This window comes from Oreochromis niloticus, linkage group LG17, assembly GCF_001858045.2.
Source record: "Oreochromis niloticus isolate F11D_XX linkage group LG17, O_niloticus_UMD_NMBU, whole genome shotgun sequence".
Classification (NCBI taxonomy): Eukaryota; Metazoa; Chordata; class Actinopteri; order Cichliformes; family Cichlidae; genus Oreochromis; species Oreochromis niloticus.
The window spans coordinates 1,963,147-1,987,094 of record NC_031981.2 but is presented as its reverse complement, the minus strand read 5'-3'; the positions used below and the strand labels follow the sequence as shown (position 1 = coordinate 1,987,094).

Here is a 23,948-nt window from a genome sequence, read left to right as displayed (position 1 = left end):
CTCTTTATACAGCGTACGAAGGGACAAATTATTAAAATGTGGGAACGGATGCAGAGAGTAAATGACTTGACCTAAAACCCATGGGTCAGCACCCCCCACCCCTCCACCCCCATCTCCGTATGTGCATGTGTGATTGTGTCCACCCCCACACTGATTGACAGCCGCTGTCTTTGTCTAATAATGGTTTGGGTATTTTTCCCAGGCACTAAAAAAACCGCCGCTATGCACAGGCTGGAGCGGAGGCTGCTATACGTGGGGGTAGAAGTGTGTCCAGAAATATGGAGCCTAAACGTTAACAGATGAGACTGTTGGGGCTAATCGCTCGGTTCTCATGCTCTTTGTTTGACTTTCTAATCTCACATCCTTTGGGAGTACACTTTTGCAAAACTGTATTTCAGCGCATGCTTTAGCGCGCACGTATCAGCCATCACTTTATCACGAGCTAGATTAGATTAGACCTTTCACCCTTTCTCACTTTTTAATGGTGGAAAACTGCATTAGTGCACAGGTGTTTAACATTACATTGAACTATTTTGTTTTTGCTCCTTTGTAATAATGTTGCAAATGAATTCAAATGAATTAGGATTTTACATGCACACAAAAACAGCCAGAAGAGACAGCTGTAGTCATTATATGTCTTTTCCTGTGTTTGTGGACAGTGAATGGGTCAGAAACGGCTCAATGTTGAAGGTCATTTTATTATTTTATTAAAAATGTTTCAAATGGTTGGCTCCAGTTTTGTTTAAAGAACAAAAACATTTTAGCCGAGCTAAAGTAATGCATCATCTTTAAATAACAAAAGGAGGATATTAGAAAGGAACCCAACAACAGCAAATATATATGTGTTTATGGATCATCGAAGTCGGACATTTTTTTGTTGTATCTACTAGATCTGGAATTCTCAGACAGTAATAATGTAACAAAGTATATTGAATGATTACTGAGGTTACACTATGTTAGTATATTTTAAATGAAAATAAACATTTTACTCCAGTTTGCTGCAGTGGCAAGATATTTGGGCGTTCAATGTATTAAAAAATAACACGCTGTTTAAAATGAATAAACTGTCACTACTTTTATTTTGATAACTGAAAGGACGATTTTATGATTGCAGACTTTTAATAGAGTGCTTTTAGTTACCAGAATAAAACATCTGAATACTTTTTCCACCTCTCGAGAATAAACAAAAGAAAAAAAATCCTTTTCTTTCCAGGAGACATTTTGCTTTATTGCGTTGCCTTTGACACAAGAGTCACACAGAGGTTACAACAATCGTGTCATCGAAAAAAACCTTTGATGAACTCAGAAGCTTAACGCAGATCTTAGAGAGCGGCAACACAAAATGGAAAGATAATTGTATCATCTGCTCTAATGGCAGCTATTACAACAATGGCGATGGTGACCTGGAGGCACGGGGGGAGCGGGAGGACGGGCCCTCTCCGGTGACCTCTGCTCGGGAAAGGGCGAGCTCAGGCAGGAGTCGGAGCGTCAGGGGCTCGCCACCTCGTCTGGCACTGTGAACTCTCCATTCACAGCCTAACACAACAGGCAGGCATCGCTGTGACCCTGTGGGTGTGACACTCAACCTTTGCCTTAACCTCCTGACCGGCAGTCACAGCTGCAGCTAACCGGCTCGGGCAGGTCAGGGCGCAGTGTCAACTGGAAGAGGGCGAGGGGTGAGAGATGAGAGCAGGGAAGATGGAGGGGGAGGAAATAAAGAGTAAAGGCAGAGAGATTGAAATATGAACGAGTGGGTGACAAGATGAGAAGCTCAATAAGCCGGGGTCTTAAAGGGTCAATCCACTGAATTTAGAAATAATAATTTAAAAAACAACATATTTCCTCAGTGCACATTACTGACCAAGAAATAGGTACACTAGAATAAAGAGGTAACAAGTAAGGTTTTTACAGGGTATAAAGAAATAATTATATTATAAGTACATTTAAATACTGTGTCATTTCCTGGTGATTTAGCAGAAAAACAAACAACATAGATACGCCGTACTTTTCAGGGTCGGACTATATTATGGAATAACTTAACATTGACTAACGTCTGGGTATTTTACAGGAAAGGAGGCACAAAGTGTGTCTCCTGTGCAGGAACGTGTTCCTCAGTATATTTGGATTACAGCACAAATGTACAAGGCAGATATTTCCAGATAGCTGAACAATAACCATACACAAGGTAAGTTTGGACATATGAGTGCGAAGCGAAGCTTAGAAAATGACACAGTAGGTACGCTACTATGTCGACTACTAACCCTGCTCGGTCGCAAAAGGAGGGATGACTGGGAGCAGCTTGTTGGCATTTACAGGAAAATGGACGTGTGCACTGTTGAGATCAGTCCTGAGGCCTTCAGTGGGCTCAGTCTTTGAGTCCCAGCTGTTTGTCCAATGTGTCTTGTGACGTGTGGATCCTTTTAGAGACGCGAAGCTTTAGAGTCCAATTCAGTTTATTGATAAATCTTACAAACATCGAAAAGGTAAAAATCACAGTGTTTTCTATGTTTTATTTTTTACCCCCTAAGAGCCAAAGAAAGTGCTGGATGTCATTAATGATCACTACATAAATAGATATTCTTTACAGGGCCAGAAGAAAGCTAAAAATATAAGCACCTAATATAAAATAGATAAAAGCAGAAATCTATATTCGTCATATTTGTACATGTAGCTGATGTGATTAAGATGTGGATGTCGAGATGGCTTTCAGCGAAGACTTGATGTCTTATAAAACAGTCTCTTCCCTCCTCCACTCCAAGGCTTCCTCTGCAGCTTTTGCAGCTCCGCCCTGGCCGTGTCGACTCTCCATCGAGGCCGCCAATTTCTGCTCCAGCCGCCACACCTGCTCCCGATACTTCCTCCGTATCTGACGGTACGAACTCAAGGCTTTGCTGCGACGAAAAGATCCAGATGACTTTTTAACTTTGATTCAAGCTGAGCACAAAGGGCCTGATGAACAAACACCAAAGAAGTAATTCAGCAGCTTTCTTTTTCCATTCACCTGTGAGCTTGTGTGAGGCGAGCTATCTGCTCTGCATTGTCCCTCCTGTGGGAGGAACTGTCTGAGACAGCCGCGTTCAGTGACTCATGGACCAAAGCCAGCCGCTTCTTCAAGGCTTGCTCCCTGGAAAAGAAATAGTGAGGTCAGTGGAGAAAACATGCTGTGAGGTTATTCATTTTGCTGCAAGCACAAAAGATGTTTACTCACAGACTCATATTTAATATGCGTCCTTGGCCTTAGAGCCACTGTGACGCATTGTGTCAACAGGAGTGCTTTATTTAAAAGTATTCAGCACTCCAGGTCAGAAGAGAAAAGGTGCTCTCTGAAGCACCTCGTGGAGAGAAACAGCTAGAAATTCTTTATGTGCAAAGTCTGCAGCGTTCCTAAGCAACAGTTCAAAGCAGCCAAGAGATGTCTGAGACGTATGACGCATTTTCAAACCTGATTATATTCAAGTACGTCCACATATTCAACATCCAGATAATTACTATCATAATTATTATCAGATTTTATTGTTAAGACACGAAACCAAAAGTTGTCAAGCGCTAAAGTGCTTCTATATAGAGGCCATATAACACCGTTAAGTATGGAAAAGACTGAATCCAACCCTCACCTCTGCAGGACCGCCTGCAGCTCTTTCAGGATGGGTCTTGTCCTATAACCAACGACGTCCCCTTCACAACCGAGCTTCGCTGCATTCTCACAGAGCCTCTGAAACACAACGTTCAGTTAGGATAACGCCCAAAGTCCCAAAGGTGTCTTCCATTCATTTCTCTTCTAGCGTATGTGCACTTTGATCTAAAGCTGCGGCTCCCAGGCGTTTCAGATTGTCAGGATGCGATGTCTCCTCACACCCTGCTGCGAGCAGTTCAGCTAAAGAATAAAGTTTCCTAGCTCAGATTTCCACAACAACAACATATCCACAACAAATCTCGCACAAGTTTCAATCAAAAATCACCCAGGATTTGAACATTTATGGCACGTGTGGATCTGACAGCAGGCTGAGGGGCAGCACTGGCAGCCAGGAGGATTTTTTGTACTGTAAGATAGTTTATGGTTTAGAAACATGGAAAGTGAAAAAAGGGAAAAATATGGACGTGTTTTTACACTTTAAGGCTGATGGGATACTGTCGGGCGTGGACACCGAAGTTTGTGAATAGGATAACCTGAGAATGAGGTGGACTTGATATCCCAATGTTGACCTCAAGGTCAAGGTCAGAGGTCAAGTTTTCTGAAAATCTTGTGATTGTGATTAATTGAGATTTTCTAATTCATACCATACGAGCTACCAGGAGGCTGGGGGGTAGCACTGGTGGTCTCCAGTATTTCTTTAGTTCAGTGTCCAACAGACCGAATAAAGTGATCCGCGAGGCCCGGAGTGTTGTGGGGATGGAGCTGGACTCTCTTAAAGTGGTATCAGAGAGGTGGACGTTTTCCAGGACAAGGACGATGCTGGACGATACCTCCCAGCCCCCACATGACGTGCTGGCCAGTGACAGGAGCGCGCTCAGTGAGAGACAGAGGAACCATCCCTGCATGTGGTCAGCTACTGTTCTTACTGTCTCCGAGCGATGTGACCACATAATTTTCTCGAACGTATTCTGAATCTGAAATTTCACATCATTTGTTTTTATCATTGACTGTATCAGGAACATAATACTTGGGTCTAATTTCTCCACCTGAGCAAAATCAGTTGGTTGAGACGTCTGCATGTACACGGGAGCATTTATTACACAGCATGGGCGCTGACTGAGATTTTAGGCGAACTAGCCAAACAGGATACAGTCTGCAGAAACCAGGCAGCGTGCAGCACATGAAGTTTGAAAGCTGTTCACATTTGTAATCTGGAGGCAAACAGCCAGTGCAAATTAACATCACGGGGTCACAGAAAGCTAAAGGAGCTGTTCCACTCTTTGTCATTTGACAATGACAGAGATGCGCGGTACGAATCTGTGCTGCAGTGACAGGACAGCTCAGCAGAAGACCTTGTGGAACCAAAATATCCTTCCTGGCCTGGAGGGATTCTGCTTTTGTAGATGTGTGATTTCCCACGTGGGGCACCCATATTTGAATCGGGTCTGTCACAGTAGACCAGCGTCCTGCTCCCTCTTGCTCGTTTCACCTTGACTTTGTATTATTTTCCAATTTGAAAAAAAAGAAAGGATAAAAACCCCGTCTGGATTGCTGCTGCGGGAGTGTATCCTACCTGTTGTTCAGTCCTACGATCCCCCACCTCCTCTTGGAGACCTTCTGGGATGAAGACTCCAGCTGCTCCCTGAGCCTTCTGCCCCATTAAACTCCACTCCAGACACCTCAGCTCTTTCTCCTTGAGGCGGATTAAAGCTCGCAGATCTGACATCTCCTCCTGAACAAAAACGGTTATTTAAAGAGTAAATGGCAGCTACATGATAGGGAAAGATAAAGTGGGGTCATTTTACATATCAGCTGTAGAGGCACAAAAGCCCAGCTTTGGTTCCTCTGTTGATTTTATGAATATAAAAGATTTCTTTAGAATATCCTGATGTTGTGTCCCACGATTTTTCTTTTTTGTTTACATGTAAATTCATGAAACTCTGTCTCGTTTAGCTGGTTTGCACTTTTGTTTGAGTTATTAGGAATTAGGTCAATCGGTATATTCATGGCGTCTCATCCACTATATCCCGTATATATATTTAGAGTACTATGCAAACAGTGTTTTAGGAAAGTATGCAGTCTAAATATTTTACTCCTCATAATGTCTTTGCATCCATATTTTTGCATGCTTTTATATTTTTCCTGGGCATGGTGTGATTGTAATGTACATCATACCCTGACTGAGATCAGTTCATAAAACAGGGAAGCCTTCTCCTTCTTGTTATCAGCAGGTTTGTCTTTAGTCATGTGACCCCCTCTTTGTCCAGGTGGGCTCAGTCTGGCCTCTACTCCCGGACCTGCCTTAGGGAGGCAAATGGCTGCGCGGTCCCTCTTCAGGCGCTCAATTTGCTGCCGGAGAGCTGCCTCCCGATCCTCGGGCGTCCTGTGGGGTTACTTGCAGTGAACAAGCTGACAAAAGCGCAGCCCAAGAAATTTGCATATTTGAAGTTCCTACGCGGTGATCTCGAACTCTTTCGCTAGCTTTGTTGTGTGTAAGCGTTTTAAAACATCACCTCTGCCCCGTGTGACTCGGTGTTTCCGTCTCCTCTGTGACCCCTGCTGTTGAGAAGGAGGTGGACAGCTCTTCAGTTCCCATTTTCCTCAGCTGAGCTAATGGACTGTCTGGGTCCTGACTGTCACCGATTGGCTCTGATGATGGGGAAAAAGAGAGAACCCAACTGTGTCTGATGCACGATTGAAAGCCGTATATTGTACACGTCAGTGTCTGAGTGCCCTTTGGTGCGAGCAGTATAAAAACTTGGTATTCCATCACCTGCTGAGACACTCTGCTGAGGACTGCTTTGCTGCTTCCTGGCGTCATAAAGCGACAGTAGCTCGCCGTAGGCCTCTTCACACTCCTCACTGTCAGTCACAAAAGACAAAACGTGACCTTGCTAATACTGTTAAACTGACCTGTGCATGCTGATGGTTTCTGACAGGTGATAACGAACTCATCAAGCGTTGACACAGACAGAAATGTTTATTTGTACCAGTATCTGAGAGCCATCTGCAGGGCCGAGCAGTCGGACTCAAGCCTGTTTAGCGTGAGATTGATCTGCTCCGACTCTCCTTTCCTTCGCTCCAGAGCTGCAGTGAGACGTTCGTTTCTGGCCTTCAGCCTCTCGATGCATCTGCGGTAAAGCGAGTGAGGATGAGGGGATTAAGAATGAAATGGCTTTAATGATCAAAATAATACATGTCGCTAAGGAAGTAGCCGCTTTACTTCATTGGTTGAGCTAATCTTCAGCAATTACATCATCAATCAGACCAGTGAGATTTGAGATTTGACCCTTATATGCACTTTGAGGCGGTCTTCAGGAGGTAGAGCAGGTCATCTACTAATCGCAAGGTTGGTGGTTCGATCCCTGGCTCCTCCAGGCCGTATGCCAATTATCCTTGGGCAAGATACTAATTCCAAGTCAGAGTGTGAATGATAAATAGAAAGTACTGGTGAATGCGGCATGTTGTATAAAATGCTTTGAGTACTCTGTTAGCGTAGTGTACCTGTTATAGATATCTACCTGAGGCACTACCTGAATCTTTAAATGAGCTGTGGGAGGTTATAAGAACAAATGGTCATAAGTCAAGTAAGTGAACGGGTCAATAAAAACTGTATCTGTCTTTCTTTACATACATGTAAATACAGGGACAGCGTGTGTCAACAATGTGGTAGCAGAGTTTTTATTTTTATTTATAACTCCTAAACCTTCTAAGCTGCTAATCACTCCCACCTGTTGAGCCGCTCTGTCTCAGACTCCAGGCTGAGGGGGCTGGGACAGGGACTGCCCGAGTTAACTGATCCCAGTGGAGATCCATCCCCACCCACAGTCAGAGGCGTCACAGCTCTGTTGGCTCTCCTGTGGAGTAAAGGTGAACCGGGATAGGGAGGCGGGGCCCAGTCTGGACTTAGGGCCCCAGCAGTGGACCGGTAGGAAGGAATGTGGCCGCCAGACCTCCAGGCTTTATGGAGACCAACCAGCTGAAACACAGGAGAAAGGCAACTGCACTGATTCTTGTCAGTCTCTTGTACTGTTTAGTGCATCTTTGTCCGCTGAATGAGATTCATTCTGGCTAATAAAGTACGAGACACCTTCTCCCACCTTGTTCTTCTCCTCTTCCACCGGGCTGATGCTGCTCTGTGGCGGGCTTCTGAGAGCAGACTCCTGTTTGTCCCCATCCAGCGTGTCTTCCTGGTACTGGTCTCTTGGGAAGGTTGACGGGCATGAAATCCCAAACTCTCTTTCCATCTCTTCCAATATCTGTCGGAAATGAAGCAGCATCATGAAAGGGACTGATGGGAGTCTAAAGATAGTCTGTACAATGACATTTTTTTCTAATAAACCGATCCTTGCGGAATTTTCTTTTTTTTTATGAAAGAAGAAGAGCCAGTATATCGACCTGAAGCTCTTTTTTCTTGGGCTTAGCAGCTTTAAATTACTTAATAGATATTTTAATTGTGATTATTCTGATTTGTTTTTAACTTATACCTGGCTGGCTTTAACCCAGTTCTCTTGAGCTGCTCTCAGATGTTCTCTGTGCTTTTCCTGGTCAGAAGCTGTGATGGGGGCCGCCCAGGTCCTTCTGAAGCTGATGGAGTCCTCCACTGATGATAAGACCTCCTGCAGTTTGCTCCAGACAACACCACTGCCTCCTAGTGGATAGAAAGCAAAGGTACAGGGATATATGCACTATTGCAATAAAGAACATAAACATAAAATATTAATTGTTCTCTTTGGTGGAAGCTTCTGAATTGGATGAAAGTGCATGGCATCCAAACTGATAAGATCTGCTGATGAACGAGTGGTGCTATGGTAACACCAACCTTGGTCATTCAGCGGAGGTTTAGATGTTGGGCTGTTTCTTTCTGGGCTGCTTCTAACGAGCCGGTGAGACAGAAGATCTGGAACCAGAGGCCTGGATGGAGCCGGCGGTCTCGTGTCATCTGGTTCACTGCAAGAGTAGTGCGTTTAGACGAGCTATAAGTTGAATATCAAACTCCCTATTAATGTGAAAATATGTGTGGTATTGGCCACAAGGATGAATACAAATCCACAGATTTCAGGTGTCTTGTAAGGGTGGCATTAGTATTCAAGTCAAAGTCGAGCCAAAGGTGATGCTGCAGTAAATCACGCCATCGCGCCGGGCGCCTCGCTTACCTCGGAGCTTTTAGTGACCCCATCTTCTTGTTCAGTTCAGCAATGATGTTGAGCAGCGTGCCCACTTCAGCCTCACACTGAGCCAGCTCTGCTGGTGTAGGCTCGAGGATGACTGCGGGGTCACAGCCCTCGTGGTAGAGGGGGATATAGTCACTCGGGCTCATCGCCTCCTTGTCACACCTTGACCCTACATCCAGACTGTCACATCTGCTTCGCCTGAAATCCTACAGAAACATGGAGTCGTGTTTGGACTGAAAGAAAAAAATAACTCAGTGGACCCATTAATTTAGTTTTTTGCTATATTTTTCTGCATATTTCTGCAATCTGTCACTTCTGTGTAGACCAATAATAACACACATCACACCCGATGTATGTAGCCTTCTTTCTTCCTGTGAACAAACACCTATTAGCGAGTACAGCAAAATAATCTAATTATATAATGTATCAGCATTAAAAATCTGTTAGGCTATTGAGCCAAACATGTTTGGCAGCCATTGTTCTGAGCAACGGAAAAGGAGGAAACTAAAACATCCTGACATCCAACTTCCTGCCAAGCAAATATTTGTGGACCGAACCATCTATTGTTTTCATGAAGAACGCTGAACAAATCTCTCAGACACAAAATGTTGAATCAGAACAAAATGTAACTCTTTTATTATGGCATTAACTATAGTTAGATGTAGAATGAAAATGTACTTTTTAAACAATTAAACACATACATCTTTTTTAATAACACACGTATATATGGTGCAGGCCGGAGTTGGCAACATACTTGAAATTCCTTATCCTCATTATCAAACTATTCCCAGTCAGTGTCAGAGAAAAGTCATTTAGGCATGAAAATGGGGAACAAAGACCTAACATATACTGTCAGACCAACTGTCTAATTTCAAATTTGTGGATTTAATTATTTATGTGCAAAGTGCATGTTTCCAAACAGTAAAAAAAACTTTCTCTGCCTTATCAACGGTGCAGATTAAATCATTTAAAGTCTGTATTATGGTGGTGCAGCAGTTCTGCAAACAACAGTTCTTCTCTTATGGGGCATGTTGGAACAACATGCGACATCTGCATTAGACATTTATCAATGACAGCTCTGAACTGCATTACAAACTCGTGTACTGTGTCACATATCATAAGCTTTACTGGATTTGTGTTGCTCCAAATCTCACTACACCTTCAAAACAATCACTCAAACATTTCATCAAAACTTACCTCCATGCTCGCCGATCTGTGTGACTGCAGAAGTTACTCAGTTTACACGTGTGTAAAAAAAAAAAAAAAATTGACAAAATGAGGGGCTGTTTTCTTCACTCCTACTATTTTGTGTAATTATAGTTTCCAAGAGTCAGTCTCTGTAATAAGTCTGCTCTCTTCATGTCTGCCTAACACTGTTTTGTGTGATGGGTGAAGTAAGTGGAAAAGTCATCCCCACCCATTCCCTTTCACTCTGAGTCCTTTCCTGTTTTGTCCGTAGTGTGCTTCCATGTCTGATTATGACCAAAGGGGGTGTGAATTATCCTATCTGGTTATAATGTGATGTATACACCGGAAAAATGCTATCTGTTTATTTTTTGGATACATTCTGCACATTCTCAGTGTTGGCAAAAATATAGTAAAAGACTCACTTTGGTAGAATAAACTCAATGCATCAATAAATCAATCGATTACTTATGCATGACAGTATCTGTGGACTCAAACAGAGCTTTTTATGCTACTACTACTGTTACTGCAGTAAAAACTACATTATTAGGTCAGCAACACTGTTTTTTGAGCACCACAATCCATAAACTTCATTACCCACAATTCCATTGTACCCGTTCCATTTTCTGGTTGTATCATTTCCGTTCAGGAAGTGTCCGTTCAAAACAAATGTTAGCTCGCTGTTGGAATATTTCTCAGTCCTCAATGAGTTTTTACCGTATATAAATACAAGATCAGTCGTAATAATTAAGTAAGTGTGTGTTCTTTTCTTTCAGATGTGAAAGTCATGCTTTAGTTCACAGAGTGACTGATTTGACGTATTTGTTTTATTTAAAGCTAACTAATGCTAACGGCTAATGTTGCTACAGCCGTGGAGCATCAGCTGCTCTGTCTGCTGTGGTTTTTAGCACTTTGTCAGGTTTTCTGGTCGCACTGACTGAAGCTTTTGCTAATTAATAATATTTCACGTAAATATACACCACCGCGTGTATCTACACATTACACTCGAGCTAACACGTAGAGTCCTTTTGTGTAAAATGAACTTTACACTGGACTGAGTTTGCACTGAAAGTAGAAATATGATTTTAAAGTTGATGAAAATGGTTGTGTGGTGGTCTGGTGTAAATCTGCCCTCTGTAAGCTAGGGGCAAGCAGTTTATGAGAAGCCCGTGTGTAGGATTTTAGGTGGATTTGCACTTGTTGGTCTTTGTGAAGGATGGACAGCAAGCAAAGTTAAAAATATATTATCCCAGCCTTTTAATGTCAAGGGATTCCATCACCTGTTAAATGCTAGAAATCTTTGAGATCCAGAATAACTTATCTAACTTAACCTCACCACCTCGACTTCTGTAGCTTCCTCCTTTATCAATGGACACACCAGAGCCTGGCCCAGCAGATGGAGAGGAGCGTCTCGTAGAGCTTCGACCTCGAACGCGCTCCAACCCCGAGGGTGCTGAGGACCGACGCAGCAGCACTGGCAGCCTCGGAGGCAACGGGAACCCCAGCATATCTCAGCCTGCCGTGGGAAGTCGTGTGGAGGGAGAAGGCGAGGCCTCGACCAGCGACAGCCCTCCAAGTTCCACCACCGCAACCATCTCAGTGTCTACAGCTCAGGCTGTAGCTCCTGCTGCCATTGCAGGCGCGACTGCTGCGGCCAGTGCTACGGTACCGCTTTCCACTACAGCCGTGTCAACCAAAGACAGGCCAAAGTCCACACAGCAGCAGCCCACACTCACCACGTCCGTCCCTTCACCGGCAGAGTATCAGCTCAGAGTGCCCCGCGTAAACTGCCCAGAGAAAGTGGTGGGTCCACTTAACATTTCTGATTTTTGAAGGGTCACAAGAAAAAAAAAATCATTTTCACTGTAAGTTCTTCTCTTTTATGACAGATTATCTGCTTAGATCTTTCTGAAGAGATGTCTTTGCCAAAGCTGGAGTCCTTTAATGGGTAAGCGACTGCATGTTAAACTTCGTTGTGTGTCGTCAAAGTTTCACCGTCTAATTTGAGTGTTTTTCAACCTAGGTCTAAAACAAATGCTCTGAACATATCCCAGAAGATGATTGAGATGTTTGTCAGAACAAAACACAAGATTGACAAACGGCATGAGTTTGCTCTGGTGGTCGTCAACGATGACGCCCTGTGGGTGAGTACGAGAGCTGTTAGGATGCTCTTTTTTATGTGTTACCTCTAAAAAATGTAGAAGACTCAACAGACTCTGAGCCGTTTGTTTGGGTATGATCATGTAGTTCCTATTTCTTTGTTGTTGTCTATGGCGGTTGAATCCACTTCCCTAATGTAACGTCATTTAATCCATCTGTTGACATATCTCAGCTGTCAGGCTTTACCTCTGATCCCAGGGAGCTGTGCAGCTGTCTGTATGACCTGGAGACCAACGTGTGTGAGTCCTTCAGTATCCTTTGACTGAAATTGACAAAAAAATGCTAGTAACTTCTAGATGTTTGGTTTCGACCCTTAACTGCCCTTTTGTAGACCTGGAAGATCTCCTTAATGTCATGTAAGTAAAAGATCTGCACTAAAGTGTCCCAATTTGATTAAAAATACGAGTTTTTTAGCTTCTAAACACACAAATGTTTCAACTGAGCCGTTTGCTCATTTTGTGCTTTTGCAGACGTCAGAAAATCGAGCTGCCGTTGATGGAGAATATTCAGACTGTCCCGCCTCCGTATGTGGTGCGGACTGTGCTTATCTACAGCCGTCATGCTGGGCAGCTGCAGTTCAACCCATCTGAGGCTGTTAGTGTAAGTACAGCACTGATGGGGCATCTCTTTGTGTCTGTATTTTAGTTTTTACACGTGGGACCTGTTCCTGACTGTGCACTTTGTGTTTCTCTGTCCTGTCACAGAAAATGCTGCAGTCGCCATATTTTTTCTTCGACGTGGTCTATTTGCACAACGGGGTGGAGGAGCAGGGGGATGAGACCAGCTGGAGGGTGAGTGCAGAAGCTGGTGATGGAGGGTTATTGGTTTAAACTGTGTGCAGCTGCTCCATGTACCAGGTTTGATGCACTTCTACCTTCAGAACTGCCTTAAATCTTTGTGGCACCGGTTCAACAAGGTGCTGGAAACATTCATCAGAGGTTTCGGTCCATACACAAGGCATCGAATAGTATCCAGGCTCAAACTGACCGCAGCCTTAGACTGTCACGGACCGGGTGGTTAAAGGAGTCAAGCAAGCTTCATGCTGTGACACAGCGATGCAGTTACTGTGTTACCAAACGGGGGAAAAGTGTGGATGATTAGTAACATGAGGAATAAGAAGACAGAGGAACATAAAATAACTCGTGATAAAGATCAAATCTGTTAAAATAAGTTAGTTCAGTCGATAAAACGACCCAATAATGGCACACTGTGGGTGAGTGCTTTACTGAGAACACGCTTTTCAAAGAGCAAGTATTACACAAAGCACACACACTATACACTCATTGGTCACTTTCTTAGGTACACGGGATCAGTTGCTTGTTAATGCAAATATCCAATCGGCCAATCACATGTCAGCATAGCAGGTGATTTAAGTCACTTTAAACATGACGTGTTTTGGTGTCTTAATGAAGCAGATGGGCTACAACAGCAGGGGAGCACACTGGGTGTCAGTTACAAACAGGAAACTGAGGCTACACTTCACACAGGTTCAACAGAATTGGAAGATTGGCTCCCAGCAGGGTAACGCACCATCTCATAAAGCTTAAATCATCTCGAGCTGGTTTCTTGAACGTGACGATGAGATCACTGCACTCCGCCATTAGAGCGCGTTGGCCTTTCGGATGTGGTGGAACGGGAGATTTCCACGATGACTGTGCAGCAACTGCGTGATGCTATCATGTCAAGATGGACCAAAAACTCTGAGAAATGTTTCCAGCGTTTTGTTGAAACCCAAAGGACTAAGACAGCTGAGATAACCGGTACCAACAAGGTCCAGTGAGTACATGTGTTGTAACCTTTGAATAAATGATTAAACATAAAGTACGTCCTTGTTTCTCTTCAGTGTTCAGCGTGTTTGAAAAGCCTCAGTGGCACGTTAAATGTGGATCAGGGCACCGCTGTAGTTACTGGGTTGAGGGAGCGAGACATGCGTTAAAGCTCTTGCAGAGGTCTCGCCTGAGGGAATTTACTGCATGTCGTCTCCCAGCTTTCATTTCTTCTCTCCACTCTCCCATCTCATTAAAGGCTAAAAAGCCCCAAAAATATATATTTGAAAAAATGAACCATCTATACCTCCAAGCTTATCGTTTTTTAAACATTTTCTGCACATTGCAAGACAGCGATGCCAAACTCTGGGCTGTGGAGCTTTTGCACACCCGACTCACCTCCAAACCCTTTTCTGCTCGTGTCCACATTGTGTTCACACCCAGTGATGACAAAACTGTTGTACTGACACTAAAAACCAGCACCGGCCTTTTGATTCTGTATGTAATAAGCTGTTTTACACCATGTCGCCTGATATTCTTGCATACTCTTAAACTGAGTATTTGCTTTTTCTCCAGGACAATTACAGCTCTTTCAGTAACCTGGACTCAAAGGGCATGTGTTATCGCTTTGAGGTTTCCCTAAGCGGACCCGCCATTGAGCTGCACAATTGCATGGCCAAACTTCTGGCTCACCCTTTACAAAGGCCTTTCCAGAGTCATGCATCTTACAGCCTGCTGGAGGGGGACGACCCCCAGGACATTGAGGCAACAGTTTAAAATGGGACACTGGCTTCTCTGTGAAATCCACACGCACACGTGTTTCGGTTTTTCCTCCACATTATGACCGTTTTTTTCTCTAAGCTGCTGTAATTCATGTATTATTTGGGATGTAGGTGTAGATCTAAGGATAACCAAGGGGTTTGGTGAGTTGTCAACTGCACAGTCATTGTATGTCTGTACTAAAATAGACGAGTGATTGATTTTTCTTCATCTTAACTGCAGAAATCATGCAGTTGTTTGCTGCAGGTGTCGTGGGAATGATTAAAAGTCCCAGAATCCAAGAAAAGGATAAAAGCAGTAAGAATAGTTCAAGAACAGCTAAACGGTGTAAAAGCATCATTCATCCCTTATTGCTTTCTTTCTAACAACACACCACACTGCTCCAAAGCAGGCGATTAGGAAACTAATGAACCTTAATTTGAAATAGTGAATCACAGAGATACATGTCACAAAGTATGTGATCCTGCCTTTTCCTCTGCTGCCTGTTTTAATGTACTTTCTGTTTTATAATGGCTTGTTTTCTTTCTTAGCTGTCACACGTACGTTATGTTACATCGGCAATGAAAAACTAATATAGGGTATGATTGTAAAAATGGCCTTTGTACTGCCCGTAGATGCACTTGCTGTGTACAGATTACATTTGTAAAACTGTTTCTGTGAATTAAAACAACGTTCGTTTAATGACACTTGTCATGTTTGTGTATTTGTTGTTATTTTTTTAATGTCTAGGTTTTGTCAGGAGATGGCAGCAAAGCCTCTGCTGTTCTTCAGCTGTAACTGTGATGTCACTGCCGTGCTCTAGCCTCACTGCAGCTCAGATGTCTTTGTGTTCGTGTATATGGCGGGTGATTAAGCAGTCGAGCAGCAGACACCATTATAAACAGGAAGTCTTCTCCAGTTGTAGCATGAAGATTAATTCAGTGTGGAGGTTCTCAGTCTTGTTCTGATGCTTCACGTGCTGTTTGAAGGTTACAGTTAAATGTTAGTGAAGTACTGACAGCATCATATTCATTCAGTTTGGTTGCACTCCATATTTCCCCCCCGTGGTTCGTGAGCTGCAGCGGCTCTGTCCCCCAGGCTGAGAATCACCGCTTTAGCTGTAAAATATGTTTTCCCGTCACCTTAAAGATGTCTAGTCTGTTATCTTAAAAGGTGTCTTATCACGGTCTTCAGCCATTCGGTTTCCTGCTTTTGTTCACGTTATCTAACACCTCTTTCCCGACTCGTTGTCTTCTGTCACTCTTAACGTGCCTCATAAATAAGTGTTTTTCCACTTGAAGACAGGTTGTCAGGGAGACAATAGGGAGCAGGAAAGCTTCAGGCTTGGAGGACCTTTCCCCTTTCACACCCTTCCCCGGCAGACCCAACTGCGCCTGACGTCACCAGCTCAACCGTGGATGCCGTGGGTGGGACGGGGGGTGAAGGGTGTCTGCGCTCTGCAGGGAGAATTTGTTATTCCCTCATCCCCAAAGAATGACAGGTCCCTATTGTTTTCACTCCTTCACTCCTCCACTACCATGACTCCTTTCCGTGCTCGTTCAAGGCAGGATATGGTGGAAAATTTTTTTTGTTTGGCATTTTCTGCTTTTACTCCTTAAATGGTTTATATTGTTCATCAAGCACCAGGGGAATACGATCAGTCTGCAGCAGCTATAATTAAATAGGGCACTGATGGGTAATATTTCCTGTTGTTTCTTCATTATTTTTATATCACATGAAGTCATGGGTAAAAAAAAAACAAAACATAAGCAGTCTTACTGAAGTACTGAACGTCTGTGCTTTTAATTCTGGTGGACATGGGAGGTTCTCAGTGATCTGATATTTATCTGAGAAAATATGATGTATGTGGTTTATGCAAACTGAGCAAAACTGATTTCAGTGGCTTTGAACGTGACGTGGTTGCTGATGCTCACTGAGCTGCTTGGAGTATTTGAGAAACTGTTGATCTGCTGGGATTTTACTGCACAGCCATCTCTAGTGTTAAAAAAGAGGTTTTATTTATGTAGTGGCAAATCGCAGCTGTTACTTTCTACTGTAAAGTCCAGACCGTACAATAATACAAAGAAAAACCAGAGCGCTTCAACCAACATTTGTAGGACAGCATCAATGAACGACTGTGGCAGATGGGCCCCAGCAGCAGAAGGCCTCACCTGCCAACAGGAAACTGAGGATCAAACTAGGACCACAGAAGATTAGAAAAATGTTGCCCGGTCTGTTGAGTTTTGATTTGTGCTGCAGCCTTCTGATGGTACGGTCAAAGTTTAGTGCAAATAGCATGAAATCATGGATCCATCCTGCTGCAGCCCAGCCTGGGTGTTGTTGCTAGGTCCATCCCTTTATGAGCACAGTGCATCCATCTTCTGATGGCGCTGTGATGCTATCGCGCCAATATGGACCAAAATCTCTGAGAAATGTTTGCAGCACCTTGTTGATTCTGTGCCACAAATTATTAAGGCGGTTCTGAAGGCAAAAGTGGGTCCGAGCCGTTACCACGGAGGCATAAGGAAGTGATTGCTCACTTATTTTAAACCCTAATTTAAGGTCATTTAATAGAGTTAGTAGATGCCACTACAGGAGAACATGCAGCCACAGTCCTGTGTAAAGGCGACTTCTTTAGGCAGCATGAGCACATTTTGTGAAAACTGATGGTTTTCTTACAGTTTTTGTTGAAAAGCTGTAAATTTATTTGTCTTGAAACATGTCTTGAAGGTCTTTAAATATAATTCCCACCACACCAACTTATTTTTGTTTCAAATGTTCCATGGAAAGTTTCTGATAACTTGGGCAGCTTTGCAGCAGGAGGCTGTCCTGCGACAGAGGCTGATTAGGGACGGGAGGGGAAGAGGGGGAGGCAGGAGAGGTTGGGCTGGGATGGACAGGAAGTGTGCCTCAAGCACCAATTATAAACATGACCCTTCTGGACACCTAAGGGTCATTGTTTACGTCCATCATTGCCTGCCACTTGTGCCTGTCTGTTTCTTCACGTCGGCAGTGCTGCAGAGCTGTAAAAGGCGAGCAGAAGACTGGGAAACCATCACCTCACCGCACGCTCGACTTCTTCCATCTTCCAGAGGAGAATACTTGCGGATTTTCTTTATGGACAAATAATTTCTCTGTAGTCAGTCATGTACAGCTCCAGCTACTCTCGGGCCAAACTGAGCCCAGAGGTAAGGCACCTGAACAAGTCCAAAGGGAAGAGCTGCGGCTACTACATGAGGATCGTCTTCCTCTTTTCTTCTCTCATCCAGTCACTCATCATTGTCAGCTTGGTGCTTTTTGTCATCTACGGACAGCCGGAGAAGACTGCAGCAGAGAAAAGGGTCAAGGTCAGTGAGCTGGTCTAAGTTTAGTTTATTAAACTGAAGCGTTCAAATATTTTTAAAGACATTTAAATGTCCAGGCCCACCTTATATAACAGTACAACAGCTTATTAGTGGAACCTTGAGAGGTTTTCTTAGATTTCAGTGACGTCATGTTCAGAAACCATTAATGTGTTTTTTTTCCACTGTAAATATTTTTATTATAATTCTAATTATTTTAGCATTTTATTTGATTTCCCAGTTGTTCTACTATCATATGTAGAGCAGTAAGAAGCAGAGATGGCTTTGATGCTGAGTGCCTGTTATCCTGCAGGAGCTGGAGCTGGGCTTCAATAAACTGAGTGACAACAACATCGAGCTGAGGAAGGAGAAAAGTAAGCTGGAGGCTCAGCTGAAGGCTCGGGCTGAGGAGAGAGCAGCTCTGGAGAAAGAGATGGCGAAGCAGAAGCTTGATGCCAACAAGACGGAGCAGGATTTGAAGAAAAAGTCTGTAAGTTCACTTCCCCGTTGGTCACCAGTGCAAGAAAATATAAACCCATTAATCTCGAACCATTCTTCAAATGTCGTTGTTTGTGTGTCATTTACTTTTTCTTCACAGGAGGACTGCAACAGGCTACTGAACCTAGCCCGGCGTCCCCCCCCTCAGTTACAGCCCCCTCTTATGGTCACGAGAAGCAGCACGAGCAGTATGTACCTCAGTGCCATCTTCTTCTTCTTTATCTGTTTTATCAAACATGAAACATAAACATGAAACATAAACAGTGCACGTGTCTTTTGTTAAAGTGAACTTTTTCTTGCGACAGTTAAGTCAAAAGAATATCGATGCTGCGGGTCTTTTATCCAAAATGCTTTTGGGTTGCGAGGTTGATCTCTTTCTGATTAAACAGTTAAACATGTTGCAAACCATCTGGAAACTCGTTATCTAATAACTCTGAATCATTAATAACTGATGCGTTCAGCCTTAATAAGCATAACTGTGAGAGTAATTATTTGGAGTTAATAAGAGTCAAATCGTCGCTTCGAGTCTCACCGCGACAGTTTCTCTCTGAATCCTCCAGGCGAGCTGACTAACCTGAAGAGACGCTACGATCAGCAGGAAGCCAAGCTGGACGTTGTCAATGCGAACTTCACCCAGACGGTGCAGAATCTGCGGGATGAGTTAGACAGCGCCGTCAAAGACCGAACGCGCCTCAACGAGGAGGTGGTCAAGCTGCGGCGCGACAACATCTTTCTCAGGGAGCAGCACGCCTTGTACACCAGGTACGTCTGTGTGGCGTGTGAGACTGAAACTACCTGAAAAATAAGCAAAGTTAAAGCGTTTTATTTTATTCTCTCTGCCTCCACCAGCAAGTGCAAAGAGGACTTTGCAAAGTCTCTAGAAGGCATCACGATGGTGACCAGCGCATTCCTGGACCGGATTAACAACCTGATTCCTCACCAGCTCACCTTTCACCTCACCTGCGAGAAGCAGCGGGAGCATATGGACAAGATAAAAAACAGCTGCACGAACCTGTCCAGAGACGTGGAGAATAAGTTCCAGGTTTATCTCGACAATGTGGGGAAAATGGTAAATTTAACATTAGTCTAATGCCTCAGTGGAACCGTGGGGCATCTTTCAGTTTAAAATCACTTTTTGGTGCAGCTGCTGCCAACTCATCAAACAATCAACCAGATATGTTTTTTTAAGAAGGGGTGACAGGCAATCATAATTTCAGTTCTCATTTTATTCTGAAAGGTCAGATAAATATAGTGAGGTGTAGCGTGGAAGGAGATGTCTGCATAAGAGATGTTTGCTTCAGTAAATTAACTACTTGAGGGAGAGGACGTTTATTTTCAGCCAGACTTTCAGCCTTTAAACTTTTGAACTCTCCCTGAAGAAGTTAATTCTGTGGAATATCCCTGAGTACAATCTGAATGGGAAACCGCTTTCTCAAGGGAGGAAGTCTCTGCATTGTATCATTGCTGATAAATGTAGCCAAAGAGACAGATGTCCTGTGAGGCAAATGCCAGCTCAAAGCAGACGTGAAGTATGTGTCTCTGCTGATGCAGCACTTTAAAATGAGCCTCGGACGCCTTGAAAGTGTCGGGTCAAAGTTCTTAAAACAGCTTAAAAACGTTCGAAACTTCAAAAATATTTTTGATATTTTTCATGTTTTTACTCAAAATTGCAGCTGGGAAAGCAAAAAAAAAAACAATCTATCTACTCATATGTTGTCCATCATTAAAATAAAATAAATGAGTGTCTGATGCAGAGCCGCAGGGCAAATACTGCATTTAAAGGGAAATGCATGGCTTTGCATTTATTTGAAGATAACTATTGTGTTCTGTTTTGCTCTCAGGTGTCTCAAATTCAAGAAAAGTCCAGTGAGCTGGAAGTGAAAAACAAACACTTAATCTCCGACTTCGAGGAGTGTCAACGCAATCACTCAGAGTTTGTTGAAAAAACTTCCAAACAGTCGCAGATCGCGCAAAAAGCTCACGATGATAAGGTAAATCAGATCTGGATGGACGGGAAGTGAGAGCCCACTGTGTCGTTACAACGCAGATGTGTTCATCACTCCTGTTTTCATCTGCTTTTATAAGAGTGCAAATCCTAGTTTCATATTAGACACAAACACTGTTTGATTTACATCGTGTGTATTTTCCTCAGGTGGAGAAATTACTGCGGGAGAAGGAAGAACTGAGACAACAACTGTCCAATATGAAGGTAAAAGACACAAACAAATAAATAAACACAAACACTGTCACAGAACGAGAGCTTGATTAGGACTCGGGACAGATATTCACTTATTGTATTTACGTTTGACTCAATCTTGAATCTCAGCTGACGAGGATGGAGGATTCGATTTCCCTCCAATTGGAAAAAAATAAATAAATGAAGCTTTATTTATCCCCCAAAGCCAAGATGTTACCATGTCACAGCCTTCTCAGAGTGTCATCCACCTCTGAGCTCTGAAATTACAACAGTTCTGGTGATTACATAGACATCAGTGCAGAGGTGAGGTGGTGAGGGGGAATTGGACAGGAATCTGCAGCAGCTGCAGGGCGGATGGAGAAGCAAGATGACAAAGGAAGGCAGAAGGTCACAAAAGAAAGCTGCACCAGTGTGCTGACTGTGTCTAACATTAAATGACAGTGAAAAAATCCTTTGTTTTGCAGCCCGGTGCTAAACCTGCAGGCTTTCAGGCATCCTCGCTGCAGGGCAGGCACACTCCGACTAACTGGACTTCTGTTGGAACGATCGGCATCTTCAAAGCTCCAACGGTAAACATTCAGATTGCTGTTTACTGCGAGCTGGAAGCTTCATCAGTCTGCAGATATCGTCCCCGTGACAATGATAAAATACTGATGCTAAGCAGGGATGAGATCTTTACACGTCCAGCTTATTTTACTTAAAATGTTTTGATGTTTTATCTTCCAGGTGAAATGAAATAATCCGTCCTGATGGTCACAGAGAGAGGAGAGGCAAATCCAGCCCACACAGCGCTCAGGACTTTGTTTTTTAAAGCACGTGTATATACTAGAGTGTGCAGATACTTTGCCTCCATATTAACTGCATCATTATGTGTTTTTGAACTTCTGCTCTGAAAGCATGTTTGTACCCAGGTAAATGTAAGAAATAGGTGTACATATTTCCTTTTGTGTGTCACAGGTAGAAAAACTGACCCTGGAAAAATACTTTTGTTTGCTGTGAAACGATGAAATTTCGTCCCACTGACATTAAAAATGTAACAAAGACTCAGACACAGCTTCAGGCAGCAGCTGCTCACTAGGCTGCGATAAACAGGCTAGTCTTAAAATAGCAACTGTTAAGTCTCCCAGTGGCTGGCAGGTCTTCACATGAGATGTTAACGTAGCCCGGATGACAGTACAGACGTCCATTAAGTCATAAACACATGGTCACGTCAGCCGAGTCGCTCGAAGTCGTAAACACTGGATGTCAAAACGAGGAATCATTAATTCGACTGAAAACACTTTGTTTTTATGATCAGCTTAAAGAAAAGAAAGAAAAACAACAAAACAGCTGAGTCTTCATGAACTGTCATTTTCCAGTTTCGTTGCTGTTTTCAGGCTTTTCTGCTTCCTTTTCTCGTCATAAGCACAGATCGCTGAGCACGTCCAGTCTGTGGCAGGAAACAGAAGTCTGCTTTTATGATTATTGTGGATCCGTTTGGACATGATATCAGGAAAACAACACAAATGCAGTGAAAAGTCGTGTTATTTGCAATGTTTTCAGCTTCTGACTGGAAGACTGTTTCATTGCTACAATTGATGTAAATACTGTATATTTAATAAAAGAATACACAACCATTTGATGTTAACAGTTATGCAGTTTTTTTAATCTTACCAGACATTCAGCTTTACGGGGTTAAACAAAAGTACTGTTACAGTTACACAGAGTTACAGCCATCTTTATACAAACGCCCACGTTCTCAGAAACTCAAACTGCAGGTGACTGACAACCAGTTTCATGGCCACATGACACCCGGTCCTTTCATTTCATTTCAGAGGTTACGCTTGTATCGCGTTATCTTTTCACTGTAATAATTAGTATGAGGTCCAAATGCACGTCACAGCCAACCGCCTTAACTCAGAAAAGCATGCTTTTTAGTTTATAAATGCAAAAACCAAAGCCTGAGAGAAACAAGCAGCAGCTGAGGCGGCTGCAGTGACGGCCTGGCACAGCACGTTAATGAAGGAAACACAGCACTGGTGTCCGTGGGTTCTAGGCCAGACTCGTGTCCTATATGATGCCTTTGAAGCAATTTTGTTCATGGGCATTAACACAGACGGTCACCGCCTCCTCTTTGATTAGTGAACACAGTGTTTAAGTTCAGACAGAAAAGCGTTTTTGCAGAACATCTTTGCCTATTTGTGTATATAATACCATCATTTCTTTTATCCTGTTAGATTCCCGTGCACGTTTTCTAAACATTTGCACGATTATCTAACAGGTTGTGTCCTCATTTAAGTTTGTGTGAAGTCACAAAAGATGTTTAACCTTTGACCAACAAATTCTACTCAGTTTGTTCCTGAATCTGACGCGATGTTTGTGCTAAATTTAAAGATATTTCCTCCAGGTGTTCTGCATTCACAAGAACGGGATCATGGTGACCTTTGACCGGCTCCATCTCAACAAAGTATTTCTGTTCCGTCTTATAAATCCCGAGGATTTGTTTTAGTTTCATTTTGTGACAAACTTGCGTCAGACGTGGAAGAAATAAGGCCAGACAGAACAAATATTTGAGTTTGTTTCCATATTACATAAGAAACAAACCAGGATTATCTCCCAGACTCGCTGTACACAAGGATGTGTGTGTTACAGGTGAGCTGGTCTGCCTCCTGTTTTCAGGAAATCCTTTGTTTCGCATCAAGTGTTTCCAGTGCCGTGTATAGCTATGAATGCACTCACACTGGTTTAAGTAAAATGCGTGCAGGGGTGGAACTGGCTGCACCGGAGCAGACAGACATTAATCTAAACTACAGGAAGCTAATGGGCAGAAAGCTAAAAGTACCCATCATCAGTCACATATGGACCAAACTGTGACCACGAGGTTAAGCTTATGCGTCACCTCTTTTTTTCCATTCGTGTGCTGACTGATGAATATGAGGAAAACGTTATCATGTTGAATTTGTTTAACTACATTATTATAACTCAGGGCACTGATATTTGCAATCGTGACGATTCAGCTAAAATAAAATACCTCAGGTTTAGTTAACACGAGGCAGCTGTGTTAAGGAGCTGTGCTTTTATTGTCACAGATCTCCCTCATATACCCTCCATATAAAAACAATTAAAAAGACTAAACCTGGATGGATGGATCCACCACATTAATGTAAACCATGTGTAACAATGTAAAATTATACATTTTTTTGCTCTATAAAACATGAAATAAAATCTAAGCTGTCAGCATTACAGTGGTGCAGG

The 23,948-nt window shown here is 43.2% G+C and overlaps 3 protein-coding genes across 4 annotated transcripts; 2 read left to right on the top strand and 1 right to left on the bottom strand.

The window, feature by feature from the left end:
- Nucleotides 1-2,164: 2,164 nt before the first annotated feature.
- ushbp1 (Usher syndrome 1C binding protein 1) lies at nucleotides 2,165-10,245 on the bottom strand. 2 transcript variants are annotated; one of them, XM_013271245.3, is made up of 14 exons: nucleotides 10,006-10,245; nucleotides 8,791-9,041; nucleotides 8,457-8,584; nucleotides 8,122-8,285; nucleotides 7,735-7,893; nucleotides 7,366-7,613; nucleotides 6,625-6,765; nucleotides 6,408-6,496; nucleotides 6,148-6,283; nucleotides 5,810-6,017; nucleotides 5,208-5,366; nucleotides 3,615-3,712; nucleotides 3,002-3,124; nucleotides 2,165-2,891 (listed from the first exon to the last, which is right to left on the bottom strand). In XM_013271245.3, exons 2-14 carry the CDS (start codon nucleotides 8,952-8,954, stop codon nucleotides 2,726-2,728), a joined length of 1,983 nt encoding a protein of 660 aa, XP_013126699.1. In that variant the 5' UTR covers nucleotides 8,955-9,041; nucleotides 10,006-10,245; the 3' UTR covers nucleotides 2,165-2,725. The 2 variants fall into 2 exon arrangements, with proteins under 2 accessions (XP_013126699.1, XP_005451930.1); XM_005451873.4 differs by having other exon boundaries at nucleotides 8,791-9,014.
- Nucleotides 10,246-10,595: 350 nt separating this feature from the next.
- Nucleotides 10,596-15,385, top strand: babam1 (BRISC and BRCA1 A complex member 1). The gene is made up of 9 exons (XM_003445062.4): nucleotides 10,596-10,744; nucleotides 11,347-11,796; nucleotides 11,883-11,941; nucleotides 12,017-12,137; nucleotides 12,326-12,404; nucleotides 12,485-12,509; nucleotides 12,624-12,753; nucleotides 12,858-12,944; nucleotides 14,496-15,385. Exons 2-9 carry the CDS (start codon nucleotides 11,362-11,364, stop codon nucleotides 14,694-14,696), a joined length of 1,137 nt encoding a protein of 378 aa, XP_003445110.1. The 5' UTR covers nucleotides 10,596-10,744; nucleotides 11,347-11,361; the 3' UTR covers nucleotides 14,697-15,385.
- A 2,035-nt stretch (nucleotides 15,386-17,420) lies between these two features.
- plvapb (plasmalemma vesicle associated protein b) lies at nucleotides 17,421-22,332 on the top strand. Its single transcript, XM_003445132.5, has 9 exons — nucleotides 17,421-18,025; nucleotides 18,333-18,509; nucleotides 18,618-18,705; nucleotides 19,078-19,279; nucleotides 19,367-19,586; nucleotides 20,359-20,508; nucleotides 20,670-20,726; nucleotides 21,179-21,283; nucleotides 21,441-22,332. The coding sequence occupies exons 1-9, from the start codon at nucleotides 17,825-17,827 to the stop codon at nucleotides 21,447-21,449; spliced, it is 1,209 nt and encodes a 402-aa protein (XP_003445180.1). The 5' UTR covers nucleotides 17,421-17,824; the 3' UTR covers nucleotides 21,450-22,332.
- The last annotated feature ends 1,616 nt before the right edge of the window (nucleotides 22,333-23,948 follow it).